This window comes from Euleptes europaea, chromosome 5 (assembly GCF_029931775.1).
Source record: "Euleptes europaea isolate rEulEur1 chromosome 5, rEulEur1.hap1, whole genome shotgun sequence".
Taxonomy (NCBI): domain Eukaryota; kingdom Metazoa; phylum Chordata; class Lepidosauria; order Squamata; family Sphaerodactylidae; genus Euleptes; species Euleptes europaea.
Genome location: NC_079316.1, coordinates 12,484,125 through 12,502,385, shown reverse-complemented (window position 1 = coordinate 12,502,385; position 18,261 = coordinate 12,484,125). Strand labels below are relative to the sequence as shown.

Here is an 18,261-nt window from a genome sequence, read left to right as displayed (position 1 = left end):
CCCGTGATCACCCCCACCGACTTAGGGTTGCCAAGTGCCCGGTGGTGGCGGGTAAAATCCCGCCAATCCACCGGGCTGCCCGCCGACCAGCTGAGGGCCGGTGCTCTGGCAACCTCGGCTAAAGCTCTATGGAAACTATAGAGTTTCGGCCAAAATCGCTAAAGCGTCCGTGTTGCGCACTGTGGCCATGGCCCCGCAAAGCTCCCACCAGTGGAGTTAAGGGGTCTGGCAAGCCTACACCCGACTGCTTTTGATTATGCATGCCTTTTCTTCCTGTGAGCGGTCGCCTGGCTCTCCCCACATGTTTTGCCCGTGTTTTCCAGATGCTGTTTTAGCCAAAATCCCTAAAACGTAGGCCAAATGCGCGGGGAGAGCAAGGCGACCTTTAACGGGCGGAAAAAGCATGCATAGTTAAAAGGAAGCCCCGAAGCAGTCGGCGGGAGTGATCGCGGGGAAACGTCCCCGCATAAAAGGCAAGCAGATTGTGGGATCGTGTCCTCCCCCTTTCTTCTAGAGAATTTCCCCTGATGGCTGTAACCGGAGCTTGTAAACTAAATTCAGATACTGACGTGGGCTCTCTTGAGTAGTGTTAACTCTTCTTAAGGTTTGCGTAGGTGTAACCTTTAACCGTGGAGGGAATTTACAAGGTGGGAGAGGAACACTCAGTTCTGCTAGTCTGGTTACAATTTTGTACCCATGCTGAGAGAAGATGGAAGCATTTATGTCTGCGCCAAGCCAATGTGTATTCGGCTGTACTAAAACCTCTTTTACAAAACAAACCACTGCCTGCTGGATGCAGCCGCTTAGCAGATGACGGTGACAACCGAATACATGAAGGAATGTCTGTACCGTACAGGAAGTCATAACCCAGAGATGTTCTGCAAAGTCTCTACCATGCACTGGAATGAATTATGCTAACTATTCAGAAGCGAGACACGCAGTACTATGATTTTTGTTTTCAGTTCTTGCGGTGCTTGGAATTCCTTCTTGAGTGCAGGTAAATGTTCTGACGTGCGCTTGGGACTTCTGTAATAGATATTTGCCAGTAACCTCTGTGCAGAAGTGATGGGTTGAGTTAATCGGGCATGCAGCATTAGATTTCTATTTTTGGTGAGTGTTTTTCCCCCTACAGCATTAGGCTTCCCTGAGTTTCTGCCTGGCTTGATGTACTTCCAAGAATAAAACACATTAAAAACATTAAACCAAAATTTAAAATCACTGCTCAGGACTGCTACTAAACTTAACCAAATGTGGTCCTAAATAAAACAATTTCCAACTGCCTCCTAAAGATCAAAAAGGAGGGGGTCGGGCACACCTCCTTGGGGAAGTTGTTCCATCATTGTGGGGCTGCCACTGAAAAGGCCCTGTCTTGTGTACCTTCCAAATGAGTTTCTTTGAACAATGGGACAGCCAGGAGGGCCTGTAGTATTGTCTAGCAGATGGAAGGCAAACAGTACCTCCTAACCAATATGTCATTTGAAGATCAGTCTTCTTCCAGTGAAAGCCTTCTGGATTTGCTGGTTTGGGGAAAATAGCAACTGAAGAAAGTGTTGTTTTTAGGATTTTGCTTGGTCAGAGGTTCCTGTTACCGTACCAAATGAAAATTCTACTATGATGCAGATGTGCTTGCTCACACACAGGAACAGGGTTGCCAGGTCCCTCTTCATATATCCAATAAGACTTTGCGACCCGACTGCTGGTTGTAAGAATGATTCCCCCAGGGGTTTGTATGTTCTGAGATGAATGTATTATTTGAAGAAAATTGTTTATGTACATAGAGTTTTAAGCCTATAATTTTCAACACGTTTAGGCTATTTGCAGCTCAGAACTTTAGTGAGAAGAGTGCTACGCATATACATGTGCATATTGTGAAAAAATATAAGTAAATTTGCATAAGTTAAAACAATCAGTGGCTGTGTACTGAAATTATTTCCTTAGGGATTTACTAGCTTTGTATCACTACCTGGCAGTTGGCAACCTTACACAGGAAGGGTGTCCTTCCATGTGGGCTGTCCTACAGACCATCAATGGAAAGAGGACAGACGACCACCAACTGGCCTGTGCTAGTTGGAAATGTAGCTTGTAGTACACCCTTTTTTTAAAAAAGCAGAAAATAAAATTTCCAAGAGGTGGCTTGTGGGTGAGAAAAGTGAGCTTTCACTGCAGAAAATTCACGCGGATAAAAGTTTCACTTCCTTTTTACCAGTGGCTTGAATTGTGGTCTGTACACCCTGGATTTTTCTTTCAGAATTAAAGATTCTCGCCCGGAGAACCATGCCTTGGCCAACCCCATTCTCCTCGACAATGATCCAAGCACAGTTTTTGAAAGACACTCCTCCCGGGAAATGTCTTGTGTTTTCATGACTGTTACCCAGGAGACCTCCATGTCCAAAGACCATATGCTGTGGATAAATGGGGCACAGTAGAATGGCAACTAGAGAGATCACAGCTTTGCTATTAGTTTAGGGTTGCCAGGACCCTCTTCGCTACTGACGGGAGGTTTTTGGGGCAGAGCCTGAGGAGGGCGGGGTTTGGGGAGGGGAGGGACTTCAATGCCATAGAGTCCAATTGCCAAAGCAGCCATTTTCTCCAGATGAACTGATCTCCATCAGCTGGTGATCCGTTGTAATAGCAGGAGATCTCCAGCTAGTACCTCTGGAGGTTGGCAACTCTATATTAACCTGACCTTAAAAAAAAAAAAAGTGGTTTGCAAATACACAGGTGTCTTCTGGAGAGCTAGAAGTGCACCATCATCACACCCTGTTAAAATATATGCAATAATTTTGCTTCTAAAATATATGCAATAATTTTGCTTCTAACCTGTACCATGTTGAAGGAAACGCATGGGCTGTGATAGTGGCTGTCAAGCAATGCTTGATTGGTCCTAGGTATGTTGTAAGCAGTACGCTCCTGCAGGGCAACAGTGAGATCCAGGTAGGGTTGCCACAGGTGGAAACTTCATTGTGGTGGGGCTGGGGGAGTGATCGGCACAATAATATCATTTCTGGGTTTACCCCGGAAGTGATGGAGGATGCTCTAGCCCATTCCTCCGAAAACGTATTCACAGAGTTTCTGGAGGAATGCGCTAGACCATACACATCACTTCCAGGGTTAACCTGGAAATGACGTTAATAGCCCCCCCCCCCCGCCCTTCAGTTGAGGCCCAGCGGGCAGCCCCCTTAATTGGCAGGCAATTGCCTGCCATTACCTGGACTCTAATCTGGAGCCTAAACTAGCGAACTGGATTTGTTTCCCCACTCCTTCATGTGAAGCCAGCTGGGTGACCTTGGGCTAGTCACACTCTCTCAGCCTCACCTACCTCCCAGGGTGTCTGTAGTGGGAGGGGAAGGGAAGGTGATTGTAAGCCGGTTTGATTCTTAAGTGGGAGAGAAAGTCAGCATATAAAAACAAATCTTCTTCTGCCTGGCAACCCTAGCTAGGCCCAGGAGACTCGGCTAATACAAAGTGTGCTCCCTAGAATATTATCTACCATCTGCAGTAGCATGCAGAGGTTGGTGGCAGACTAAAAGAGGATCTGTGGAAGTAGGAACTTTTTGGAAGTCACTGGGCTAGGACATAATTTTACTTTGGCAACCAAGGTGGCAACACCCATAAGTAGGGTTGCAAAATTTTGTACCAAGCTTTCATTTTCAAATTGTAGGTTATGATATATGTCCCACCACGGGTAACATTCAGGTGCCTGAATGTTACCCGTGGTGGGACATATATCATAACCTACAATTTGAAAATGAAAGCTTGGTACAAAATTTTGCAAGATGCCTTTTGAAGGACTGAAGAAGAATTGTTAAATTGCCAAGAATTTGAAACGGCCGTATCCTCCATTACTATTGGCATCCATTGGACTACATGAGATTAGCCTGTGGAAGAAGAATGTGTACCTTGTTTGGACATTTAAAAATATGTATATGTATGAATGACTTCTTGTAGGTCTTTTTGTGTATATAATGTCTCATAATATATGTAATTGCACGTAGCTATTTATAAATCTATTTGCACTTTGTTTATGTAGTGTTTCGCTCCTATACTAGCTTCTAGATCCTTGGATAATTGTACAGTGGTGTCTATTTTCTCCTCCACTACCTGGAGGTTGGCAACCCTACACGTAAGGCAGAATGCCATCTTGCTTTCCCAGTTGCCACGAGAACAGCGAATGGCTAATATTCCGGGTGGGTTTGTGCAACATGCCTGGTTCTCGCTGTAATTTTCGGCCCGCCAGCTGATGCTAAGCTTCTAGTGGCATTCTGTCCTGGGTAGTTAGTTGCTGAGTGGTTTAATTCGCTCGGGGCTGGGGGGGGGGGAGTGTGTCTGGGTGCGCACTGTGCAGTTCATATCCCCCAAATAATGAAGAGCTTAAACTCGTGGTGCGAAAAAGTGCTGATTTAATGTCGTGCTTATCCAAGTGCTTGTGCAGCTTTTTCTGTTACGCACCACAAAGGGCAACCCCTTGGTTGTGCTGATGTGAGCTGTGATTAGGAACAGGCGCTCTTGGTTAGATATCAAACCTGACTCTTTCCCCTCACTCCGCCGATGGAGCAATGGTTTTGGGCCTCCAGTTCAGACCATCTGGGTCCCATATGATTAGGGTCGCCAACCTCCAGGTAGTAGCTGGAGATCTCCTGCTGTTACAACTGATCCCCAGCCGATAGAAATCCGTTCCCCTGGAGAAAAATGGCCCCTCTGGCAATCGGACTCTATGGCATTGAACTCCCTCCCCAAACCCCGCCCTCCTCAGGCTCCACCCCCAAAACCTCCCGCTGGTGGTGAAGAGGGACCTGGCAACCCTATCTCCAGGAGACAGAAATCAGTTCCCCTGGAGAAAATGGCCACTTTGTCAATTGGACTCTATGGCATTGAAGTCCCTCCCCTCCCCAAACCCCACCCTCCTTAGGCTCTGCCCCAAAAACCTCCCGCCAGAGGCAAAGAGGGACCTGGCAACCCTACGTATGATGGCTGCTCTTAGGTTTCTCACTGAAGCAAGTTTCGTGTGCTTCATCATGAGTCTGCTTGTTTGGCGTTCAGGCCCAGATTTATGGCAAAGTGTTCCTCTTTCTTGCTAGAGAACTCCAATAAATATATCAAATAAAATCTTGTGAATATTATTGATGCCAGTTAGGCTTCTAGCACAAATATTGCAGACTACTTCAGTAGTGTCCAACTTCTTTTGCAAGTGGTCTAAAGTCCCTGGGATTGAGTTGACACAAGGACTTGCTGGTGGTCCTTTTCTGAACGCCCCTTCCTGGTGAATTGTGTCCTAGCTGGTGAAATTCCCTCTCCAGTCAAGTTGGCCTGGCACCTACATTAACATTTTCTGTTCCATTCATTTTATTTTAGTTCCAGTCCAGTGACCACAGTACACAAATTAAACATAGCTTGGGACATAAGAAGAATTGGTTTTTAGATCCCGCTTTTCTCTAGCTTAAGGAGTCTCAAAATGGTATACAATTGCCTGCCCTTCCTCTCCCCACAACAGACACCTTGTGAGGTAGGTGGGGCTGAGAGAGTTCAGAGAGAACTGTGACTAGCCCAAGGTCACCCAGCAGGCTTCATGTAGAGGAGTGGAGAAACCAATCCGGTTCACCAGATTAGAGTTTGCTGCTCATGTGGAGGAGCAAGGAATCAAACCCAGTTCTCCCGATTATAGTCCACCGCTCTTAACCACTACACCACACTGGCTCTTAACCACTAGAATCATAGAGTAGGAAGGGACCACTAGGGTCATCTAGTCCAACCCCCTGCACAATGCAGGAAATTCACAACTACCACCCCCCAACAACCCCAGTGACCCCTACTCCATGCCCAGAAGATGGCCAAGATGCCCTCCCTCTCATGATCTGCTTAAAGTTATAAAGTCCCTCTTATGATCTGCTTAAAGTCACTATACCACGCTAAGCAAATATATCTTCCTACACAGAGTTGCCCTTTTTAAAAATCATACTGTAACTGCAGTAGATATGAATTTTACCACGGATGATCTAATCTTATCATCTTTACCAAAAAATATGAAACTACAAATTCAAATGATCTTCTAGAAAGTTTGGAAATCTAGGGTGCCAGCAAATTAGATTGAGGTCCACAATAAAGACGACAAGATTGTAAGACATGTGGAGCAGACTCTACAACACAAATCCCCCGGTGACATATCCTTTCAGAACAAGGATTATGCTTAAATAATAATAGCCTGCATGTCAGGCTACAAGTTGACAGACACATGTTTGAGTCCCTACTCTGTTGCTTAAGCTTGCTATGTAGCCTAATCTACCTCACAGGGTTGTTGTGAGGGTAAAATGGAGGAGAGGGGAACAATGTAAGCTGGTTTACTATGGGGAGAAAGGCAAGGTATCAATTAACTAAATAAACTGCCCTCCAGCCAAGCTGATAGCAGAGGCATTGCATCTTGCTGGAGTAAAAACCTGTCTGTCTAGGGATAGGCAGAACAATTTTCTAGGAGCCAAGGGAAATTCACCCTGCTGTTAATCACAAATAGTTACCTAAAAAGAACACAAAGACCTGTTCCCTGCTGCCCTGCAGGCAAGATTAGATGTAATGGGCCTCGGAACAGGAGGATAGATTTTTGGCTGAAGATTAGGAGAAACATCTATTCAGTTGGGAACACTTAAACAATAGAACTAATTACTTAGGTTTGGGGAATGGGTTCTTCATTGGAGTTCTTACAGCGATCCATCATTTGGCTCTGGGTTGAGTACCCAGCTTGCTGGGAGTAAAGGGAAGATGCCTGGGGAAGGCACTGGCAAACCACCCCGTAAACAAAGTCTGCCTAGGAAACGTCGGGATGTGACGTCACCCCATGGGTCAGGAATGACCCGGTGCTTGCACAGGGGACCTTTACCTTTCCTGTACTCAGCAGAGGGCTGGACTAGACTGGCCCGCTAGAACCCTTCCAACTCTGACGTGCCTGCTGCTTTTAATATCTGTGATTTTGATTGTTGGGTTATGTTTGGTTTTCAAAGGAGTCTACTCTTGCTGCATTCTTGTGTTTTAAAACAGTCTCCAACCTTGAACGCCTAGATTAAAAATTCTCTACCAAAACCGTGAAGCTCTAAGTCCGGGACAGCATCTAATGCACACTATACTACACATATTGCCCGTATTTTTATAATGTGGTTTTGCTTCAAGAATTCGCAGGCTATACTCCCAGGATAGTGTTGGGCGAGTGACTAAACTCAAACCCTCCCATCTTACAGATGTGGAACTTAAATAGCAAGTGTAATCTGACTCTATTGTTGTATGGTTTCTGTATTTTATTTATGGGAAAGTATACATTTTCTAAAATGAAAATGGTAAAATACAACACATCCAGGACTATGTGATCTAGCATTTTCTATGTAGGTACAGTAAGACACAATGAAGGTAAAAGCCAAAATCACTTTACTGATTAAGAGTAATTACTGACATAATTACTGTGAAGATTCCACTTAACCTGTCTGCACAAGTCCCGATTTTACCTATTGTCCTTCCTGTTTATGGACTTGGCTGTTAAAAATATTGACTCTACTATTTTTGCATGCGGGAATGAACCCCTTTCCTTCCTCCCAAAAAGCCCAGACTTGGTTTCTTCATAGCAAAAAGTTGGGGGGGAAATGCAGTAGCTTTTTTTTAAAAGCTGCCTTCTATTACAGGATCATACAAACATCAATCACTGTTGTCTGAATTACAGTTGTAAAAAGTATAATTCACATTAAAAAACAAGCTGCTTTCCTGTGTGGTAGACAATCAATCATGCTTACAACTACTCCAAATACTTCTCCCCACCCACCCACCCATCTGCACCGGGGATACAAACTTCTCTCTCTCTTTTTTAATCACATGTGCTTTTTCTCTAGCATTCAGCTTGTTAAAAATTGAATGCTGGGAGAGTTTAGCATAGTCCCACTGGAATGGAGGAATGAAAGTGTAGCGCCAGCCCAGTCCTGTACTGACTGCTTGCAGCCACGATCGGGAAAGCTCTGATCGGGAAAGCTCTCTGATGGCTCCTTTCCCCCAACAGCCAAGCTAGGGAATGCAAAGTTGACTTCCCTGTTCTGAGAACAAAAAAGGGCGCAGTCCAAATTTGCAAGGAGCAAACACTGCCCACAGTCTGGGAAAGAAGAGGAGGGAGAGCAATAGGCCAAGGTGGCTGGAAGAACTGAGTTGCGTCTGTTGCCACTCCCTAGCTCACCGCTGCGGCATCAGGTATGGGGAAAATGCTAAGACAAATGTTCGTGGTAAATGGTGCGCACTGCCATAGCGAACGGCCATGGCAGGAGGAGACAGCAAGGGTGCAATATCTCCTAATTCTTCCCTCCTTTTCAAATCTGGAATCATGGAATTTGGTTGTGTGGTGTAGTGGTTAAGAGCAGTGGTTTGGAGTGGCGAACTAATCTGGAGATCCGAGTTTGATTCCCCACTCCTCCCCATGAGCGGCGGAAGCTAATTTGGTGAACCGGGTGGGTTTCCCTTCTCCTACACACGAAGCCAGCTGGGTGACCTTGGGCTAGTCACAGCTCTCTTCGAGCTCTCTCAGCCCTACCTACCTCACAGGGTGTGTGTTGTGGGGAGGGGAAGGGAAAGGTGATTGGAAGCTGGTTTGATTCTCCTTTAAGTGGTAGAGGAAGTCAGCATATAAAAACCAACTCTTCTTCTTGTGTCTTTCCCCCCTATTCTGCCATAGTAACGTCTATAGTCTGCAGGAAGATGGTCTGCAGGAAGAGCAATTCAGCATGTTTAATTTCGAGCATGCTTTTAATTGTCGAAGGCTTTCACGGTCAGAGTTCATTGGTTCTTGTAGGTTATCCGGGCTGTGTGACCACGGTCACACAGCCCGGATAACCTACAAGAACCAATGCTTTTAGTTGCTGTGTTTAGCTATTGGCTTCAGACTGAGGCTTTGGGTTCTGCTGATCCATTTTGGTTTGAATGAGTGTCGTATAGAGGTGTTTCCCCCTCTGCTTTCATATTGCTTTAGCTGGGGTGGGGATATGGCTGCTTTGGTCAAGATGGCTTCAATACAGAGCGAGGCAGGGTGATGTAGCTCAGATGCAACAAAGAGATTATTTTAAAAGTAGCGTTATCCAGGACCCAGCAGATCATGGAAAAACCCTTTCTTCAGCAGGAGGTAGCCCGAGCAGGTGATTTCTGCAATATTTAAAGGAGGTTGTGAAAGAAGGGTTGGGATTGAAACGGCAACCCGCCTGGCTCTGGTTCTCACGGCCCCTCGCAAGTCCACAGGTCGCGCACAGGAGTTAGGTCTCTGCCAGGTATTTGGCATGGAGGATTGTTAAAAGGGGGATCGCACTCTCTTTCGTGTGGCTGCAACAGTGCGTTTTGGTCTGGCGGGAAACAGGCTGGGCGCTTCCCTGTTTCCACAAGGGCCGTCCACCGAAGGGAGTTGGATCACGATGGGCAGCCATGTTCGTCTGTCAACCGCGGTAGAAAAGAGCAAGAGCCCCGCGGCACCTTAAAGACTCGACAAAGTTGCCGGCAGGGTGCGAGCTTTCGCCGCTTCTTTAGAAAGCTCGTCCCCTGCCAGAAATGTTGTTCAGTCTTTAAGGCCATTTCTGCAGGGGAGGTTTTGCCTCGGGTTTGCCGCTCTCTAGATGCACGTGTTCCCCGGCCGAATCCCCAAAACTCAGCCATAAGCCCCCCATGCAGAGTTTTGAGAATTCAGATGGGGGAAAATGTGCATCTAGAGAGCGGCAAAACCTCCATGCATAAATGGCCTAAGGTGTTACCGGACTCTTGCCCTTTTCTGTTGAAGGGCGTGCTAGAGGCGGGTTCGAGAGGGAGCGACGCTGAAGTGTGGCGGCCTCTGAGGCGTTTTTAAACAAAATCTCCCTGCCCCCCCTCTTTTTCCCCATTGTATCTTTCGTTGTTGTTGTTCCAAACCGGAGGATAGAGGGAGTCAAGGCCATGTTTCCCTCAGAAATGGCGGCTCGCTTCGTGTGCCTCCACGCTGAGGTGTGAATGCCTTTCTTTGACCCCCCCCCCTCGGCCTTGTGAGGGGACGACGTTCGGCCGCTTCCCTTCCTGGACTTCTCGAAGGCACGAGGATTTTATATATATACTAAAAATATAATTTATTAAGAAGCGCTAAGTAAAGGTTAAAAATATTTAAAAACATTGAAATAGCACAATGGCATTTCCTAGGGTTGATCTCTGTAACCACGTACCGAGCGCGGTTTCGGCCTCTTGGGCCTTCCGTCAGTGGTCAACGATAAGCCCGCACACATTTACGGAAATAAATAAATACATGCATAATGCAAACAGTTCGAACCCAACCAGGCGTGTGTATAGGTTGTAAAACCTATTACTGGTTACTCAAACGTCTGGTCAGATTGGTTCTGGTGGTAATACTGGTTAGTATATGTCTCTCATGTAGGGCGAAAACGCACGGTCGCTTTATCCTCCTTTAACCACTGTTTTAGCCAGGATCGAACGCACGTTAAGTGAAACGCATGCTTTCGATCCAGGCTGAATCCTGGCTGAAACAGGGATTAAAGGAGGATAAAGTGACCATGCGTTTTCGCCTTATAATAGACGATGTCTGCCGGTATCAACCTAGTAGAGCAGTCACCAGTAGTGGTCACCAGCGCCCCTCACTTTCGGTCGAGTTTGATCCTCCTTGGCATACCGAAGAGCTGGATCCCAAAACCCTAATCTTCTGAGGCGTTTCTTTGCCTCAGGGGATTCAATATGGCTTCTCCCAGAGGCAGGTGCTTCCCCGCCCCCCGCTTCCATCCCAAAAGGCATCGAAAGATTTCTTGCGCGCATCTTCTCCCGTTTCGAGCATCCTAACGTTGGAGGACATCGCCCTCGCGGGCTGCGGGGAGGCTTTCCTCACGACATGGCTTCCGAGTGGCAGACAGACCTCCTCTTTCCTTAATTTAGAGAAAAATTTATTTAAGATGACACGTATGTGGCATCTCTACCCCAAGCAGAGTTCAAAAAAATGTGTAACTTGGATAAAAATGCTAGTAAATGTTGGTATTGTGATGTCAGCTGGCGCAGATTTTCTACACATGTGTTGGAGCTGCAGTAGAGCCCAAACGTATTGGAGGAAAGTGATTGAAATCATATCCAACGGTCTTGAAATTGTTATTCCAGTAAGACCAGAAACAATTTTATTAAATTATTTTCCAGACAAACCAAAGGATATTCAAGTTATGTTTCTCCGTACGCTAACGGCGGCTGGAACAGATTTTGCGAGAAACTGGGAAGGCAATACATTCCCTGACTTAAATAATTGGCTCGACAAGGTTAAAGAAACCGATGCTTTAATTATCATAACGATAAAAATACCGAAGAACTTGACGCTTGCTGGAATTCAGCCATTTTAGGGATGAGGAAAGCATTCTAATGTGTAAACTGCAGAGAGGGAGTGATGTAATAATAATGCGGATTTTAGTTAAATAGACAAATAGAGTATTATTTGATTAAGTGTTATGGGTATTTTAGTTATATTAGCGCTGTTTTAGTTTTGTTTTGTTTATAAATAATTTGTATCACTAGTATTTGATTTTTTAAAGTAATATTATATCTTTTTATATATATATATATATATATATATATATATATATATATATATATATATATATATATATATATATATATATATATCCTCTTTCCTTTATGTGTATGAGGGTTTATTGCGAGACCAACACTAGCTTGCCTTCCAGGTTCAATTTCCCTTTTCTTGGAACAAGAGATGGGTTTTGTGCACAACTCTTTTTATGGTGATCCAGTGCTATAAACAGGCTTGTCACGTGGGGCGGGTCGCCGCCCTCCCCTCCGCCCAGCCCTCAGTCCTTCAGGAAGTTTCCCTGCCCCTCTTGTGAGTTAAGGGTGTGAATCTAACTTTTCCTTCGCATTGCACTATTATTCAGTTGAACTGACACAGTGAGTTAACAGTTGCCCCCCCTTTTAACATGACGCATCTTTAAAATATAGGGCGGGGGGGCTGGATGAGAATGGGAAGAATACAGCCATTTTTTTGCTTTGCAGTGCTGCCAGGTTTTTCAGAAGTCAGACCAACCAAACAGTGCAAATCTAATCTTTGCACAGGGCTGTGCTAGGCACTTTCGGGCGGAAAATTAATTCTGAGTATTTTCCCATTTATACCCCCACCTTTATCTCCAATTGGGACCCAAAGTAGCTCACATGTCTCCTCCCATTTAGCCCCACAACAACCCTGTGAGGTAGGTTAGGCTGAGGGTGTGTGACTCACCCAACAAGCTTTCATGGGAAAGTGAGGATTCAAACTTGGCTCTCCCAGATCCTTGTCCAACACTCTAACCACTACACCACATTGTCTCTTACTTGCTGAACAAACTGGATAGGTAGCCTGAGCAAGACATATCTGATCTCGTAGTACTGGTCTTAATTTATGGTAGGATTACAGCAAGATTGTATCTGTAATGTGCCTTGAATATTCTAAAAGGGATAGGTGTTTTTTGTACAAATGCAGTTGCTAAAAGAGTTGTTCCTCCTTTTACTGTGGAAAGTAACAGTTGGGGAAAGATAGTTTCAGGTGGGTAGCCATGTTGGTCTACAGTAGGAGAGCAAGATTTGAGTACAGTGGCCCCTTAAAAATAAGCAGCATTTCTAGGGTATACGTTTTAGAAAGTCGAAGCTCCCCACTCCTCGACATGAGCGGCAGAGGCTAATCTGGTGAACTGGGTTTGTTTCCCCACTCCTGAGCATGAAGCCAGCTGGGTGACCTTGGGCAAGTTACAGCTCTGTTAGAGCTCTCTCAGCCCCGCCTACCTCACAGGGTATCTGTTGTGGGGAGGGGAAGGGAAGGGGATTGTAAGCTGGTCTGAGTCTCCCTTAAGTGGTAGAGAAAGTCGGCATATAAAACCAACTCTTCTTCTTTTAATACGGACATAGGATTCTTATCTCACTACAAATGCTAATTTTCTGCCCAAAGCCTTTCTGCCCTGCTCTAATCAAGCTTTTGCATTGTACCTTTGCATCCTGAGACATGATAGAGGTCTATAAAATTATGCATGGTATGGAGAGAGTGGACAGGGAGAAGCTTTTCTCCCTCTCTCATAATACCAGAACGCAGGGTCATCTACTGAAGCTGGAGGGTGAGATTCAGAACAGATAAAAGGAAATATTTATTCACACAACGCATCGTTAAATTGTGGAACTCCCTGCCCCAGGATGTGTTGATAGCTGCTAACTTGGAAGGCTTTAAGAGGGGATTCTGAGAGAGCTGTGACTAGCCCAAGGTCACCCAGCTGGCTTCATGTGTAGGAGTGGGGAGACCAACCTGGTTCACCAGATTAGCCTCCGCCACTCATGTGGAGGAGCGGGGAATCAAACCTGGTTCTCCAGATTAGAGTCCCCCACTCCAAACCAATACACCAGAGACCTCCTAGTAGGCAGTGGTAGTGGTTACATTCAACAGTTGCTTTTAACTGACTAAGCGAAGTTAGGCTATGTTTTAGGAGAACTGTGCTAATGGGGCTGATCCAACAAATCTGAACACAGAAAGCATAAGTAGTCCCCCACATTTCTGCAGCACCTTCTGAACCCCATAAGTAGTCTCCCACATTTCTGCAGCACCTTCTAAACCCCACAAAGGTAATTCCTGGGGTTGCGGAGTGGATCAGCAAACTGTATTGCTTGCTTCCTGTGGTTAAATTCTTCCCGGACCACACCAGTTCAAAGGTAATGGAAATATAACTGTTTGGTATAATAGAGAGGCCAAGACTGGGGCAGCAGGCTTGAGATCTCAACCAAACAGCTGTAAAGTGGTGCTGGAGGTCACTGGAGAACAGGTGGGGAAGCAACCTTAGTTCTTCTCCTGCCTGTTGATTTTCACTACAAACTGATACACACAAACCAGCTTTGGGGGGCTGGCAGCTAAGGAGAGTGTCGGGATGATTAAGCAGCCCCTGCCACTTGATGCATTTTTTATCCTGTGTTTCCTGGCCCGGGAAGTTGTGGCTTGAGCAACGAACCCTGCCCAAAGTTCAGTTCCTATCACCTCTCCTACACTCCTACATCAGGAGAATATTACCTTTCAGGGCCATTGTACGCATTTCTTGAGATAATGAGAATGCTTTCAGTGGTCAAACTGCTGATTAACGTATAAAGCATTTATCTCAGGTTCAGAATCTGCATATGGGACAGGCAGGAATGTGAACACATGAAGCTGCCTTACACTGAATCAGACCCTTGTCCATCAAAGTCAGTATTGTCTACTCAGACTGGCAGCAGCTCTCCAGAGTCTCAGGCTGAGGTCTTTCACATCACCTACTTGCCTGGTCCCTTTAACTGGAGATGCCGGGGATTGAACCTGGGACCTTCTGCATGCCAAGCAGATGCTCTACCACTGAGCCACAGCCCCTCCTGTGTTGTGCAGCGGAGATGGCTTTCCTTTTGTGCTAGTGATGCTTGCATGGAGAAGAGCCCAGCACGGGCCCAACCGATCCTGTTTCCATGCGGACATTTTCAAGAAGCAGGGGACACAGCCACGAAGAAGCTGCCGTCATGTGGCTCTTTTTATCATGCTAATTAGCTATAAAATTTGGGCTTTCTGAACGTTTTGGATTAATTATCATTCCCTTGGTTTGGCTTCTAACCTTTTATAGGAGCATTTTATGAACGGCAATAACTGTTTGCTAAAATGTTTTCCTTTCTTATATCTTTTTTTTTAGACCATTGCATGCATCCATTTTCGGAAGATGTAAGAGAGCATCAGTCTGGAGATGATATTTAAGTCAGAGGAAGATGCAGTGGAGGAAGGAGTATATTTGGCTGACCCTCTCCTGTAGACTCTTCTGTACCCTTTCGCTTACAGCAAAACGGCTTTTGGAGCAAGAGGGCGTGTAAAATCCTTGTGCGTGGACTTCCATTGATTCTGTGATCCAAAACAAAGATGCATCTACAATGAATGTTTCTCCTGAAGGAGAGACTGTAAACTCTCTGACAAGAACTCTGTTTAAAAACACAAACCCTTAAGCGGAACAAGGAATAAGAGACGATACCACAATGTACATTAATCCTCGAAGAGGTAGAAAATGCCAATTAGGGCAAATATTTGCCACTTGTTTCATACTGTCTCTCATGATATTTTGGGCACCACTTGATGACAGTAATATTGTGAGCCACGTGAAGTCTTACTCGTATAGATACCTCATCAATAGCTACACTTTTGTGAATGAAAGCCTATCCATCAACAGGGACAGGACAACAAGCTATCAATACTTGATCAATCACCCGGAGAAATGTCAGCGGCAAGACGTCCTCCTCCTGCTGTTTGTGAAGAGTTCGCCTGAAAACCGCTACCGCAGAGACGCAATTCGACAAACGTGGGGTAACGAGAAGTATGTCAGTTCCCACCTTAACGCCAACATAAAGACCCTGTTTGCTTTGGGGCAGATGAAAGACTCTGAGCACAGAGAGCAAATGCAGAAGAGGCTTCAGATGGAAGACAAGAAGTACGGCGACCTGATTCAGCAGGACTTCTTGGACTCGTTTTACAATCTGACCATTAAACTGCTCCTGCAGTTCAGCTGGGTAAACAAGTACTGCCCTCATGCCAAGTTCATTATGTCGGCAGACGACGACATTTTCATTCACATGCCAAATCTCGTTGCATACCTCGGAAACCTCGCACAGATAGGCGTTCAGGATCTCTGGATCGGGCGTGTCCATCGCGGATCACCCCCTGTGAGATACAAGGGCAGCAAATACTATGTCCCCTATGAAATGTACCCGTGGCCTGCTTATCCTGATTACACGGCCGGGGCTGCTTATGTGATATCCAGCGACGTAGCGGCTAAAGTGTACATGGCCTCACAGACGCTCAATACGAGCCTTTACATCGACGATGTCTTCATGGGTCTCTGTGCCAACAAGATGGGGGTGGTGCCGCAATATCACCAGTTTTTTTCCGGGGAAGGGAAGGCCCCGTATCATCCTTGTATTTATAACAAAATGATGACCTCTCACGGCCACGTGGAAGACCTTCACTACCTTTGGAAGCAGGCTACTGATCCCAAAGTGAAAAACGTTTCTTCCGGGTTTTTTGGTAGAATGTACTGCAAAATAGTTAACATCATGCTGCTATGCAGGATATATTATCAGGACACTTATCCCTGCACAGCTGCACTGTTCTAATACTTGAATACCAACGTGGACTTACTGAGCCAAAAATGGAATGGGAAACCTCTTAACTAGTTCCCCCCCCAAGATATATACCAAAGAAAGAAAGAAATGCATGTAAAATGTGAATATTTGCCTCTACACCTAATATACCCCTTTAACAACTTCACCAACGTGTCCTTACAGCTCTTTGAACCGTTTGTTCCCATATAGGATGGTTTTGTGTATCTTCTTTCAAGTGGGATAAGATTTGGCTAGGTGTCTATATTAACAAACTACAAAAAAAAAAGTTGACATTTCTTAATGTCGAGCTACCTGTGGGAAAAATCAATCAGAACTTGGGAAAACAAACTTTTTATAAGAAGTCCACGTATTGTGTTTTCCTGTTGCAGTAAGACTTGGAAATAACAGAGATAAGACAATAACACACATTGGTGCAAAGGCTTTTCACTGAAAGTAGTTAATCAGCATTTTCTCCCCTTGCCACCCTCTTCTTGATTCTATGTTGACTTGATTTGTTATGCATTTTAATACTAAACAACACTGATTACTTTAAAAAAAAAACCTCTTTGGAGATATTAATGCTATAAAACAGGTGCTAATGTTGGCTTCACACACTGGTTCAAATTAATCTAGCAGTACGGTTAAACCAAAAGGAAACACGAGATTGGATCCCACCCCCCCGCCCCCCAGATCCAGCCCGGTTTCTGCACTCATCACTGTAGCCTTCTGTTGTAAACTGTTTGCATTAGGAATCAGCTTACAACAAGATCACACTTTCTTTAGAGTCTGGTGAAGTAACATATACTGCGAGGAGGGAAACTGTCAGATCTTGAGTGTTTGCGGAATTATGTCTGAACAAAGATTACTCTTGTCACCCTTTCAGTCAGTTTCCTCTTCATTCTTCCCCTCCCACTGTGTTGCTGTTAAACTTAAGAAACAGGAGTAGCACTCAGGGTTTTTTTTAACAAAAGCTGAGGAAAACACCAGAGGAATATCAGTGGGTCATATTCCTTGGAAAGATGACAGAAAGGTTCTAGAGGGGCCCCCACCAGTCCAAAAAGCTATGATTTTGGAAACTGCAAGAGTATGCATCGGTACGAGTGTTCACTTTAGATCTCTCTGAACTTTTAAAACCTGTGCCAACTTTGTATAGAAATATACTGTTCCCTTCAGGTTTTTCTTTTTTTGCAACAAAAATATCTCCCATCCCAACTTGGGTTTCTCCTGTTTGGCGACACCTCCCAGTTTACAGAATGGAATGGAAGAACGGGTAGGATTTGGTCATAACTTGACTTGTCAGGTGTATAGCTCCAGCCAAATCTTTTTGTCATAATTTTGGCGGGGAGGGCTCTGACTACTCCCCCCCCCCAGCACCCCGCTGTTTAGCGGCTGCTGGGTTTCAGAATCCCAAAATGTGTAGGACAAACTGAATGTAGATTTTACTGATAAGAGTTCCATATCGTTCTAGCCAATTTAAAATCAACACGACATAAACAAGATGAAAAACTCCATCTGATGATAGTTGGGGAAACATTTTCTGAAGAATGCGCTTGGGAATTGTGATCTTGCAAACTGGCACTTGAATGTCCATAGGAAGAAACGTCTTCAATGTTGCCAATTACAGATTCTCATAAGGTAGCCTGACCTAGCACCTCTAACTTGTATTGACTGTTCAAACTGACTGTATGGTTGTTCCTTTGTGTGTGCGTGCTTTTTTCTACAGCAGGTCTGTTGTGTTTAAGTATTTATTCGCTTTAAAGGGACGTGGAGATAGTCTGCACTGCTTTTGCATAAGGAAAAAAAACACGTTTCTCAATTTAGAGAAATTATGAAGGCTCCCCTGTCTTTTAAAGTGGAGCTGGACAATTTCTTATGTTTTCCAGGCTTGGAATGTTATCTGCTATACATATATGCATGTTTTACAATTGGAAATTCGTGGGTTTGCCAGTGTTCCAAATGCAGGGCTGTTAGACAATTTTTCTTCTTCTTTTGCAAATAAAATTGCATCAGCCTGAATGGTCACTTCAGGTACCAGTTTTGACACTTGTTGCACAGAGGTGTATATTACTGAAACTAGTTTCTACTGTTTGGTTTGCAGCTATTTGATTTTTTGTTACCCCTCCC

At 45.0% G+C, this 18,261-nt stretch overlaps 2 protein-coding genes across 2 annotated transcripts in view; one reads left to right on the top strand and one right to left on the bottom strand.

The window, feature by feature from the left end:
* Positions 1 to 18,261, bottom strand: part of MCF2L2 (MCF.2 cell line derived transforming sequence-like 2) — a 231,345-nt gene that overhangs the window by 130,178 nt on the left and 82,906 nt on the right. The gene's annotated exons all lie outside the window — the stretch shown is intronic.
* Positions 14,832 to 16,179, top strand: B3GNT5 (UDP-GlcNAc:betaGal beta-1,3-N-acetylglucosaminyltransferase 5). Its single transcript, XM_056849774.1, has one exon. It carries the CDS (start codon positions 15,019 to 15,021, stop codon positions 16,147 to 16,149), a length of 1,131 nt encoding a protein of 376 aa, XP_056705752.1. The 5' UTR covers positions 14,832 to 15,018; the 3' UTR covers positions 16,150 to 16,179.